This window comes from Ambystoma mexicanum, chromosome 5q, assembly GCF_040938575.1.
Source record: "Ambystoma mexicanum isolate Mex_15411 chromosome 5q, UKY_AmexF1_1, whole genome shotgun sequence".
NCBI lineage: Eukaryota > Metazoa > Chordata > Amphibia > Caudata > Ambystomatidae > Ambystoma > Ambystoma mexicanum.
This window is the reverse complement of record NC_090933.1, coordinates 1,304,097,069-1,304,110,429: the sequence shown is the minus strand read 5'-3', so window position 1 is coordinate 1,304,110,429 and position 13,361 is coordinate 1,304,097,069. Positions and strand designations below refer to the sequence as shown.

Below are 13,361 nucleotides of genomic sequence, written 5' to 3'. Positions count from 1 at the left end.
TCTAATTCAATAAACCCACTTTATGAATGAGGATACGATATTGTAAAAGTTATGGTAAATTGTGTTTGTTCTAGGCCAAAAAATCTCTAGAGCACCACTCAATGCCTCAATAAATTAATGTTTGCATTGACAGGATTGCCACCGATCCAGAGGATATATCTGAGAACTTGGGCAGAAGATGGAAGATTTATATGATGTACCTGACTGCATTTGCATTTAATTTGAAAGCACCAGAATTAATGGAACATGTATTGATTTAATGTCATCGATTTGGTGCCCCCAAGTTTATAAAAAGGCATGGATTATAATACTATTACCCACGAGAATTTAGACCGGTTCAGCACAGACACAGGGCGGGGTATCTAGTTTGAAAATCCATTTTCACACCGAACTACAAGGAAAACGGAGGGAACAAATGGAGGGGAAAAGGTCCTATAATGGCTAGAGGAAGGAAAGCATCTAGCAGTGTTTCATGTTTTTGAGTGCCAGAAGGAAAGGAGCAACAGGCGACCATAAGCAGGCTGTGGCATTGAAGGGAAAGCGGTGGAAGAGAGCAGAGAAGCTGCAAGGTTGGGTTCAGGCAGTGAAGGCGAAAAGGAGAAATGACTGCAGGCAGAGAAGTCAATGAAGTGCTGTTTTTACTGCAGACAAATTATGTGTGTGGTTAGCACGCTGAGCCGAAACAACAAGAAGGAACAAGTTACTTACCTGTAACTGTTGTTCTCCAGCATGGGTCTGGCATGGATTCACATGCTCATGAATATTCCCCGTCGTCAGGCTGGGAATCCTCGGTAAAGAAAAAACCAGTATCAGTTTCGTTTCTGATCTGTCTTTCGTAGTAACAACCAATCACTGGTCTCTGCGTCATACTGACCACAGCCAATGACTGCCCTCTACCTAAGCACCGCCTCTGGCAGCCATCTTCAGATTTGGAAGCACGTGAAGTGGCAGTATGACCAAGTGAAGAGCCGCAGAGGGGTAGGCGGGAGGGTTCGCATGTGAATCCATGCCAGACCCATGCTGGAGAACAACAGTTACAGGTAAGTAACTTGTTCCTTCTCCAGCATGGGGTCTGGCATGGATTCACATGCTCATGAATAAAGAATACATAGCAGTACACACATGCACAACCACGGGAGGTGGCAACGGCTCAACATTAAGCAGTACATCAAACTCAACATTAAGCATCTTAACTCCTCACCAGGCTCACCTCAGGCGAACAGGTTGCGCAGCACTGCTTGGCCGACCCTGGACTCCTCCCTGGAATCCCGATCAACGCAGTAGAATTTCGTGAAGGTGTGCGTCGACCTCCACGTAGCAGCCCTGCATATGTCCAGCAGGGGCACACCAGAAAGGAACGCCGTGGTAGCTGCGATCGCTCTGGTGGAATGGGCTCTTGGACGGCCAGGCAGCGGTCGGTTTTCCAACCAATGACAGTACATGATACAGCCGGAGAGCCATCTGGAAATGGAAGCCTTCGAGAGAGCCTTCCCCTGATTGACAGGTCCAAAGTTCACAAAGAGTTGTGACGTCTTCCGAAAACACTTCGTGCGGTCCACGTAGAACTTCAGCGCTCTAGCCACATCCAGCGAGTGCAAAGTCCTCTCAGCCGGCGACGAAGGCGACGGGAAGAACACAGGCAACACCAAGGGTTCGTTGAGATGGAAGTCCGACGGTACCTTGGGCATGAAGGAGGGGTGCGTCCTGAGCACTACCCTCGTGTCGTGAAAAGTCAAGTACGGGGCCTTGCATGAAAGGGCCTGGATCTCTCCCACCCGTCGTGCGGAGGTGATGGCCACAAGAAACGCTGTTTTCCACGACAGAAACTTCAACGGGGCCGAGTGCAGAGGCTCGAACGGGGGTCCCATGAGCTTGGTCAGCACCACGTTGAGCTCCCACGCCGGGGCCGGAGCCTTCACCGGCGGGAACGATCTGAACAGTCCCTTCATGAACTCTTTCACCAGACGATGAGACCACAAGGACGTCCGGCCCGTGGTTCTGGTGTATCGGGAGATCGCAGCAAGATGAATCTTGATGGACGCGTGTGCCAGTCCAGCTTTGGCCAGCGTCAGCAGGTACGGCAGTACCTGGGGAGCCGTAATCCGTAGAGGGTTAATCTTCTGTGCGTGGCACCAGACAGAGAACCTCTTCCATTTGTGTCCGTAGCATTTAAGAGTCGAGGACGCCCTGGCCTTTTCAAGAACCTCTCTGCAGTCGGCCGGTATGTCGTATCCTCCAAACTCTAGCGCTGCAGGAGCCAGGCCTGCAAGTTCAGCGATTTCGGGTCGTGGTGGAGGATGGCGCCTCCTTCCCTGGAGAGAAGATCCGCGTCCACCGGCAGCTTGATTGGCGGGGACGCTGACAAGTCCAGAAGGTCCGGGAACCATATCTGCCTCGGCCACGCAGGTGCGACGAGGATCATCCTGCACCGTGACCTCTTGAGCTGGTTGACGAGCCGGATTAGCAGTGGCAAAGGAGGGAACGCGTAGAGGAACAGGCCCTCCCAGGGGAACGAGAAGGCATCGCCCATGCTCCTCGCCTGGGGAAACCTGCTGGCGAACCTCTGGTACTTGGAGTTGGTCGCCGTCGCGAACAGGTCGATCTGGGGTGTGCCCCACCGTCGGAAGAGGCGATCCACTAGATCCTGCCGTAGTTCCCACTCGTGGCACAAGCGCAGCTCCCTGCTGAGTGAGTCGGCGATGGTGTTTTTTATCCCTGCCAGATGAAACGGCACCAGAAACATCCTTTGAGCGACGGCCCAATGCCACAGGTCCTGCGCCTCCTTGGACAGCGCTGGGGACCTGGTTCCGCCCTGTTTCCTGATGTAAAACATGGTGGTGGTGTTGTCGGTGAAGATCCTCACCACCTTGCCCTTGAGGGACGGAAGGAAGGACCTGAGGGCCCAGAACACTACACGGAGCTCCAGGACGTTGATATGGAGGGATTTCTCCGTCGGGAGCCAAAGGCCTCTCGCGTGCAGATTTTCGGTGTGCGCTCCCCACACTTCCAGGGAGGCATCGGTGGTCACTGTCTCCTGGTGGTCTGGGGTCTGGAAGTCCATGCCCGCCGTCAGATGCGTGCGGTTGCCCCACCACCGGACCGCTCGGCGGAAACTCTCGTCGAGTGTGATCCTCTCCTCGAAGCTGCCCGTCGTTTGGATCCAGCGCGCGTCCAGGAACTCCTGCAACGGGCGCATCCGGAGCCTGCACATGGGAATGAGGTAGATGCAGGAAGACATCATTCCGAGGAGGGACTTGATGGACCTCACCTTGGCCGCGTCGGAAACCAACATCCGCTGTACCTTGCCCAGGATGGACCTGGTCCTTTCCTCCGACGGGGAGGCCAGAAGAGACACTGTGTCGAGCTTCGCTCCCAGAAACAGTGTGTTTTGCGCGGGTACCAGGTGAGACTTGGCGTAGTTCACGGAGAATCCCAGGTCCGTGAGAAGTCGGACGGTCCTTGCCGTGTGATCCAGGGCGAGCTCCCTCGTCTTGGCTCGGATGAGCCAGTCGTCCAGGTAGGGGTAGACGTGGATCCCCTCGCGGCGCAGCTGCGCCGCCACCGGTGCAAGGCACTTGGTGAATACCCTGGGGGCCGACCGTAGTCCGAAGGAGAGGGCTTTGAACTGGTAGCGACGCCCTTGGACCACAAACCTGAGGAATTTTCAGTGCCCCTTTAGGATGGGAATATGGAAGTAGGCATCCTCCAAATCCAACGACGACAGGAAGTCTCCTTCCTCCAGCTGACCCAGGACGTGCTGGAGGGTGACCATCCGGAACTTTTGCGCCTTGATGAACTTGTTCAGACGTCGCAGGTCCAGGATGGGGCGCCATCCCCCCGTCTTCTTCTTCACGAGAAAGTATCTCGAGTAAACTCCGGAGCCCCGAAGTCTCTTTGGGACGAGTTCGATGGCGCCCTTCCTGAGCATCGCCTTTACCTCCAGGAGAAGTTGAGGGACGTGAAGTTCTTTCCTGGCCACGGGGGGGACGCGCGGACAGCTTCTTTGAAACTCGAGCGCGTGGCCCCGGGCCAAGGCGTCCAGCACCCAACGGTCGGTGGAGATGGACTCCCACACGCTGACTAAGCTCGCCAGCCGGCCTCCCACTGGGGTGCTTCGGTGGGGGCCCGACCCCACGGTCGGTTCAATCCTGCTTTGACGAGGCTTTGCCGCCTTGACCTCCTTGGCGACGACGGCGGGGTCCGCCAGACTTGCCTCGTCCTCTGTAGGCCTCCTGAGCCGACGAGCGGGCCGCTTGACGGTAGGTGGAGAAACCGCCGCCTGAACTTTTGGAGGCGCCCTTGCCTCTGCTGCTCCGAAAGGGCGTCCGTCGTCGTTGCAGAACTCCAAGGGCCCGGGCCGTCTCGGTGTCCGCTTTAATGGCCTGAAGGGAATCGTCCACTGTTTTCCCAAACAGGTCGTTCCCATCGAAGGGCATGTCCAGGACTCTGGTCTGAACGTCTTGACGGAAGTCCGTAGCCTTGAGCCATCCACGCCGCCTAAGGCAAACGCCGTTGCCCAACTGGCGGAACCCAGTGTCGGCGATGTCCGTCGCAACGGTAATGGCGTGGTCCGAAGCCACCTCACCTTCCTGCAGGATCTCCAGGGCCTCTGCCCTCTTGTCGTCCGGCAAGAAGTCCAGTAGGGGAGCCAGTTTGTACCAGAGCTCCCTGTCGTAGCGGGCCACGATAGCCAAGGCGTTGGCCGCTTTAATCGTCGTCGCAGACGAGATGACTCTGCGTCCCATAGCGTCCAATTTCTTTCCCTCGCCGTCCGGTGGGGAAGTCGATGTGGAGGCCGCACCCCCCCCCGCTTTTTTCCTGGCCGCCGCGGAGACGACGGAGTCCGGGGTAGGCTGCGCCCGGAGGCACAGGGGGGCCGTGTCAGGGACCCGGTACTTCTTCTCGTACCGGTCTCTTCTAGCTGGCGTCGTGGAAGGGTTCTTGAGGAGGGTGAGGCCCTCATCCCAAATGTCGTCCAATAGAGGCACTGAGAGGACCGTCTTCCTCTTGGCCTCGCGCCGCTGATAAAGGAAACCTTCCTTCTTCTTCTCCTCAGGGCAGAGTTGGAAAAGCTCGGATGCCCTGGTGATCATGGAGTGGAACGATCCAATCTCGTCGGGCAGAGAAGCCCTGGTGGGAGGCGACGACGGTACATCCTCGTCGTATACCTCGTCCGTATCCGTCGCTGCCGTGTCAGTCCCCGTATCATCCCCTCGGGTGGACAGGGAGGAGGGCTGGAAGGGGCGCGACGGCTGAAAAGGAGGCGGAGGGTGGATCCTTCTTTTCTTGGTAGGGGGAACACCAGAAGGTCCCGGTTCTGGGTCCCCCGACGGGAGAGGTTCCATCGGCAACGGTAGTCTCGTCCTTATCTCTGAGCCTAAGGACTGTATAGCCAACAAAATGGCCGTCGAGTTGTCTCGCGGCGCTGGCAGAGGGGAATCCGACGGGCGATCAGGGGCCCCGTCGGTACCCTCGACGATGTCGTCACCTGCGTCGGGATCCATCCCGACGGGCCGGTCTTCTTCCACGCCGAGGCCGTGGCTTAAGACTTCGACCAGCTCCTTCTCCGAGGTTGAGGCCGAATCTACGACGACGCCCTGCCCCCCCCTTTTTCTTCCCCACGGGGGATTTCACGGGGGTCCTATCGATGGGCACAAAAGAGGACTCCCTCCGAGGTGGCAGGGAGACTCTGAGCCCTGAGGTCGCCACCACTGGTGTAGCCCCCACAGGCTGAGCCAGGGCCGCCGCGACAGTTTCGATAGAGGGCTTGGCCGGATGGATTAAGGCCTTCACCACCTTAGGTGCGCTCACCGCCTTATCCTTGAGGGGGGGGGGGACACTGCCTCGCTCCCCCTCCGATGGGGCCTTCGTGCTCGACCGGGGCCTCTCCAGGAGCTTCGCCGGGTGCTCGGCCTTCCTCTTACCCGACCCAGAGCGTTGGCTCGTGGTTGATGGTGCCGGGGAGGGTGCGCCCTGCCTGGCGCCCGTAGAGCCCGACCGTTCGGCGCTCCCGGTGCCAGCGGACTCGCGGTGCTTTGCCTTGTGTTGGACACCCGTCGCCGGGGCGTCCTCAAAGGTCTTAGAAGACCGCTCGGATTTCTTCCTCTTCTTCTCGCCTGACGGGCTCTTCCCTTCCAGCCAGTTGGCGAGACGTTGATGGCGGTCCTTCATGGTCCGCTCCGACATGTTGCCGCAAAACGCACAGTCCTTCTCCACGTGCGTCTTGTCCTCATGTAAGCAGTAGAGACAAAAGGAGTGTTCGTCCTCCTTAAAGACGTTCTGCAGCTGGCATCCAGGGCAGACCCTGAACAGCTTTCCGGGCGTCGAGCATCCCTTCTCCTGGGCCATGTCCGGGCCTGAGAAACTTCTGGAGTCCTCCAAAAGCATAGCTCGACGAAATCTTCACCCTTGAGGGGCGCAGACGAATCCGACACGGGTCCCCGTTGATCGGATGGAGAGTCGGTGGAGCTTGAGGCTCTTTTGACCGAAAAAACGAAGTTTTTGAGAAAAAACGTGAAAAAATAGCACTAACGCTCGAGAGCAATAGCACGAGGATCCCAACACATGAACGTGCGGTAAAAATCTGAAGATGGCTGCCAGAGGCGGTGCTTAGTTAGAGGGCAGTCATTGGCTGTGGTCAGTATGACGCAGAGACCAGTGATTGGTTGTTACTACGAAAGACAGATCAGAAACGAAACTGATACTGGTTTTTTCTTTACCGAGGATTCCCAGCCTGACGACGGGGAATATTCATGAGCATGTGAATCCATGCCAGACCCCATGCTGGAGAACTCAAGGCTGCTTGGTGTGTTTACAAGAACTGTTTTAAATAAATTATAGACCAGTGACATATAATGTGTGCACTCCTTTGAAGCGATCAGTTGATATACACCCGATATTCCAATGGGGCACTAATAAGGCCTTCGAGCCGAAGAGCTGCCACTCTGGTCTAGTGAAGTTTGAAATCCTGTTATAACACGTCATGTTTATAAAAAAAAAGACATTTTAGAGCCACAATGGCATGTTAATTACTAAATTATTACTCATGAGTCAGACAGCTGCAGTGTAGCTGTGAAAATAGAGCCAGGGGAACAAGGGTACTCTCGGCTCAAAGCATGAACTGCAGAAGCGTGGCTGCAGCATCCACGGGCCTGGTGGGAATATTGCTCACACCATGTGCACCTTTTAATCTTGCTTTATTTTCTCTCAGTGGTGCATGGAAATCATGGGGAACAACTTCATTTGTTGGGTTGTCAAGAAGACATAGGTGAATGAGTCTAGCAAAACCAACACAGCCTTTATTTAATGTGAACAGTTTCATTGGGGGATCAGAGCTTGGTGTTCCAAAAGACAAATATGCCAATGGCATCTTGCTTTCTTGTCATCTGTTAAGGACCATGGGCACTATAATCAACAATAACAACGGCAGGAAAACAAAAACTATTGCGTAACTGTTCTGGATTGGCAGTTTGTTATCAATCAGATGCCCAAAGAGAACCGAGCGCCTGCCATCAAGCTTGGAAGCCATTTGTTGTTTTCAATGGTGAAGCCTTTAAGGGGTAGCTAGCCTATGTTCACCTGCTCCAATGTGTTCCATTGTATCTGCTCATATGCTCTAGAATTGAATCTTGGAAGTAGCATTACGAGTTGTCTTCACGTGGATAGCACTTTCATGCACTTTAGTGTTTTGTCCCTATGATTTGAACACAACGAAAACAAAATGGAAGGGCATATTAAAAGGGTAGAAAACAACAGAAGAATAGTGCAACCCAGAAATCACAAACCATTAAATCTAGAAAATAAGGGGCACACCAGGAAACACACACAACTAACTGAATGACCACCCAAGTTGCTCCAAGGAATAAAACGGCAACAATTTCAAAGGGAGGGCAGGGTAAGAATGAAAAATGTAGGCTGAATTCTTTGAAACAGTGGTCCCTGAATACAAGAGATTCAATTGGAAGCATAAGAGATCAGACTAGTTCAGCATGTAACCAGCACTCAGCAGGTCCATCAGCTCCACCCAACAGATTTTAATAATTTAAGCAAGCAGCCCAGAAAGATCTATCCCATCCTAGTAATTACACCAACCGCTGTAATGAGTTATGGTGACTTACATTTTTCTCTTCACACCCAATATCCGATTGGATTGCACCAAAGAAATCAGGAACTGAATGAGCTGTGAATGAAATAACAAAATTAATCAGTGAGGGAGTCACACTTCCAGAACTCTTGGTTAAGCGACTTAAATCAATATGTCTCCTGTATTCCCCACTTCTCCTTATCGCTTTCAATGACCCAGATATGAGCTTCTCCTCACCACATTGTTATAATTCAGTGCCACCTAACAGCCATAAAAATGTGGAATGTTTAACTGTCAATAATGGGAATACATTCATCTCAGAAGTTGAGTGACATCTGAAAGACTACCACTGGAAAGGCTGCATTATCGGTAGTCACTAAAGCTGAAATGCCAACCACGGTTGACAACTGGCGATCTACAACTTTTATGTTGATAACACACACAGCATCCCTTTTCAACTCAGTTATGCTCCCCATGGACCAGCAGTGAAGAGGTTATGGAAGTAGTGTTTTTATGGCCACCTCTACTCCCCCCTCAACCGCAACAACAAACATAACCTGGCATCCTTCAACCCTCTCTCACCTCTTCCGTCTGCCTAGGCTCGTTCCAAAATTCCCTGCCACCCCCTTCTCCCAGCACGTCTCCTTCAAGGTGGCATCACCAAGCCTGACAGCACATGAGCCATGACTTTATAAAAAGTGGCACGCTGTCAGCTCCCACATATTCTGAAAGCAACTGAATTACACAACAGCACACTGGATTTTCATACAACAGGACTTCCGTATTCCACATCTGTGAGATCATATTAGAAGGAAACTGCAATTTGGAAACATTATTTTATAGAGGCCACCGAGAGAAACTATATACCTAGCAGACATCATACAGGAAGTCCCAAACACACCAACATTAAAGACACTTACTCTGACCAACCTTACCAACCTTACCCACCCGAATACTAAGGAAAGGGGGCAGGGTTTAGCCTAGAAATTTTTGTTCCAGCTTGCTTTCTCCAAAACTACCTCTATCGTTGGTCACAGAGCTATCAAAAAAATGAATTCAATCAAATTAAATAATCCATTTAAAATTATTATTTTAGAAGGATCCTCCCGTGGATAGCAGCCTTTCAGTTCATTTATTGAAGTTAATCAAAGAAAAAGCAAAGTAATCTCTTGAAATAAACTTGCACTAAAATATGAAAATATGATTCATTAGCCTAGATAATTACCATTTCTGCGTTACAAGACTAGTTACGTGTGGTTCAGCTTCATAGCCATTTTGTAAAGTCAATTGCATATGGAGAAAAACTAGACCCTGTGACAAAGAGCAAGGCATCATCGGTGGGGTCGGGGTTAAGGGGCTACTTTTTATAAGGTTAGGGACAGCCAACTGGAGAGAACGGGGTATGTCCCCCATACCTCATTCCCTCTTATATCCATTTAGCCTGCTCAAGATGCATCTTCCCCACACACTTCCATAGGCCTCTGTAGGATAGAGAACATCCAACCCTTAGAAGGTACTGAAATGAGGAAGAGTAAGGGTTACACAGGTAGGCCACACCTGGGCACTGAAATGAATAACACCAACCACCTAGGAAGGAGTGCAAACATCACTACTTTGACGAGAAGAAATTGCAGAAGAGAGAAGACCACTAGGAAGCACATTGAACGGTATAGTGGTTGTCAACTTCCTATTGGCCAAGGTGGAGTAGCAATAGAAGAGGGAAGAGGGAAACCAGGAAGTATTGTCTGGCCATCCCTGGATGAACCACAGCTACGGGGAATGCTTGAGCTGCTCGCGAACTGGTGGGGCTGCAGAAAAGGGTCTTACTAAGTTTACAGATGTGTTTCCAAGCAGTCCAACGTGTAAGGACCGTCAGGCTAGAAGGGGAAGCAGCAGTCCAGGCAGGCAAAGTCAAGGGACTGTGCGGTCAAGAGGAAACACACTTGCGGCGAGAGACAAGTGCTGCAGAGCAGCTGCAACACCGGAGAAGGGGAGAAGCCAGAAACCGATACAGAAATAATAATGTATTTCTTAAATAGCGCTACACACCAATAGGTCTCTGAGCGCTCAAATAACAGAAGACATTATTATGCCACAGAGTGGTACTCATTTTATCGACCTCAGAAGGACAGGCTGAGTTCATCCTGACGGGAATCTAATCCGCCACAGCAGGCTGCAGACAGATATCAGGGACGAGGGCTTAGCACGCTGATATATCTGACCAACCAAAGCCTACAGGGAGAGACCCTAAAGGTACAGGGGTGATCGGGACTGTTGGTAGGGACAGAAGGGAGTTGTGGGGAACCCTGGCCCAGCAGAACAGGGGACGAAAGGAAGCTCAGGGAAACTGAGCGAGTGTTCCATGAGACCAAGAAAGAAACCAAGAAAGAAACCAAGAAAGAAACCAAGAAAGAAACCAAGAAAGAAACCAAGAAAGAAACCAAGAAAGAAACCAAGAAAGAAACCAAGAAAGAAACCAAGAAAGAAACCAAGAAAGAAACCAAGAAAGACGGGTCTGAGACCCACACCTACCTATATGAGGATCACAGCCATCTTCATAGTCACAGTACTTCACATGATGCTGAGCTAAGTCTGCCACACTATCAAGTGAAGGGGTCTGGGACCCGTGTTTGAGAAGCAACAGCAAAGGGGTTCTAGGTTCCATACTTTATGGGCCTGGGATCCATATTTAAGAAGAGAAAGACAAAATGGGGTTGCACCCATATTGGAGAAAACAGAGGGGTCTGGGACCCAAGGCAGGGATACCTTCTAAAGGTAAGCAGGGGAAGGAAGTCCTCTCCCCCCACACCCCCTGCATACATGGACAGTGTTGAAAGCCAGGAATAAAAAGCATCCTCTTGGCACACTGAAAATCTGACAGGAAGACAGGGGAGGAGAACCCCTTATGTTTGTGAATATCAAGAGTGTGTTGGAACTTTGTTTTGAACCACTTGGGAGCTTTTCAGTTTGAGGAAGAGACACTTAACCTGGGGAAGGGAGCCATTCTCTCAGGATTAAAAGTACTGCGAAGACATTGTCCAGGAGAAGGGAGTCATTCTCCATGATCAGGAACATGAGCCTAATAGTTTTTCTTTTATATAAGTGTAAGGGGTGGAAATAGGTTTACAGCACAGGACAGTGAACCATTTGTTTTGGACGGACATCTTGACCACATCCTTAGTATTTAGCGGAGGCAGAAAAATACCTATTAGTCATAAGGACAGGTAGGGATTTTCCTTATTTCCTTTTTAATAAAAGTGTATTCCAACAAATATGCTACACCACTGTGCCCATGTCATACTTCCGCACCCTTACCAGCAGTAACAAATTACAATTTGTTTTACGCTCCATGCTCAATGGCAATCATCTACTTTCTCGATATCAACATTCATTTTAAGCATACACATTAAGCAGCTGGCTCATTGTGGAAGGGGAACAAGATCATAGGCCATGTGATCAGAACGTGTATCACGCCTGTTTTTGCCATTACACAATTTGAAGTATAGGTATTAGTAGCATACTGCTAAAAAAGGAAGTTACACAATTTCCCCCCTCGTGTGTGGGGAAACACAGAGCCTACATGGAGGTTATAGCAATTCTCAAAAACCTCAATTTCACCCCTGCAACTCTTCACGACAGGCTAAGTGGACTCAAATGATGGCTTTCAACTGCTTTTGATTGTTTTAGGTAACTGCACTTGGAGGCCTAGGGCTTTAGGACTGAGTTTAGGCTGTTCCAATTTATGTGGTCACAATGGTAGGAACAAGGATCACATTTAAGACGGTCTTTTGCCACTTTGAAACACTGAGACGTTGCCGGTACTGGCAGTTAAAATTCTAGATTTCATAAGCAGGTTGTATGTTCATTTCAACAACAAACGCTTTCTTCCTGCAGGATTTATGAGAGTGAGTGCCCATGCTGCCACAGCATTCCACAGCAATTCTCTGCTTCCCCCTCTTCTCTCGATAATCACTCTGTCCTCGGCACCAGCTCCTGTTTTCCGACCTCGTCTCTACTTGTGCAACCCACTGAACGGTGCCTCCCCCGGGACAAAGCCAGTCATTGGTGGGACTCTTCACCACAACCTGCTTACCTCTCAAGACTTGTCTTCTCAACCCCACCAGCCAAAAATGTTAACTATGTAAACTGGCACTACACCCAGATTTTCATGATATTTCTATTTTGTCGGTCAGCCCTGTCCCCCTGGTCTATGTTCCCATTCTACCCCTTCAACATATGGTTTACCTCACCTATTCTAGTAGCCTTCTGCAATATTTACTATCCAAGGTAACGGCATCCCGAAATTCCCCCCAAAATAATACAAATATAAGTCTCTCTCACACTTTTATGTGAAGCTATGCATAGGTGGTCTAAACTAAAGCCTCCAAATGCATTCCAGTTAGGTCATGGGTTAATGGGGTGCATTGGAGATTAACCCGGCCATAAGAGTTTAAGTATCATCAAACTTTCACTATACGATTGCCACAGTCTCGAACACAATTTAAGGCTAATCAAATATCTGGTTGATCTGAAAGAAATTTTTTTTTCTGTGAAGTAAAAAAAAGGCATTAAATCAGAAAACAAACGTTAAATATAGTAACCAAGACACGGACATAAGATATCCATAATATATGATACAGAATATATGTTAACCGGTTTTTCTGCAATTTGTCCCGACAATATTCACCTTAAACCTGCCAAGTTTACATATATATTTATGACCCGATACTACCGATGCTAGGATTAAAACACGTACAATAGTATGGCAAGTTGCTGATCAACACTTTAGGGAGGATCATATGGGCGGAGAGTGTCCTGCCAAACAAGGATTTCCCCACCCTTTTTTACATGGTAGCACCAGATTTTTGCAAATAAAGTTGCTATATTAGTTTGGTCTCTTCATTCCCTTACGTTACCAAAAACATTATCCTTTACACACAGTCCATTCTTGACTAGGGCCACTCTTTGGTTTGGCTACACAGTTCAGAATTGACATTCTGGTGTTTGACAAGGAGTGAACGTAGAGAGATGCCGTGGCAAATAAGCTGCCAAACATACAGGATTGGCCAAGAACACTACCGACCAACTCATGCAACCGACATTACATTGTGTACTAACCTACATTTTTCCAAATTTGCCCTGGGAATCCAAAAATCGCCACCATTTATGACATCCTCCTCTTTTGCTTGTTACAAAATATTTTGCCCCCGCTGCATCTCACCCCACCTTTGTGTGAGGCATCCGTTTCCTGCTTTCCCATCCTCTTACGCCTTTGCTC

General features: G+C 50.2%; 1 protein-coding gene across 3 annotated transcripts in view; it reads right to left on the bottom strand.

The window, feature by feature from the left end:
- The window catches only part of HSF1 (heat shock transcription factor 1), a 1,218,386-nt gene that overhangs the window by 688,536 nt on the left and 516,489 nt on the right, over window positions 1–13,361 (bottom strand). For all 3 annotated transcript variants that reach the window (XM_069621903.1, XM_069621901.1, XM_069621902.1), the window contains one exon: window positions 8,118–8,179. In XM_069621903.1, coding sequence (XP_069478004.1) covers window positions 8,118–8,179 — 62 coding nt within the window. The remainder of the gene's footprint in view (window positions 1–8,117; window positions 8,180–13,361) is intronic.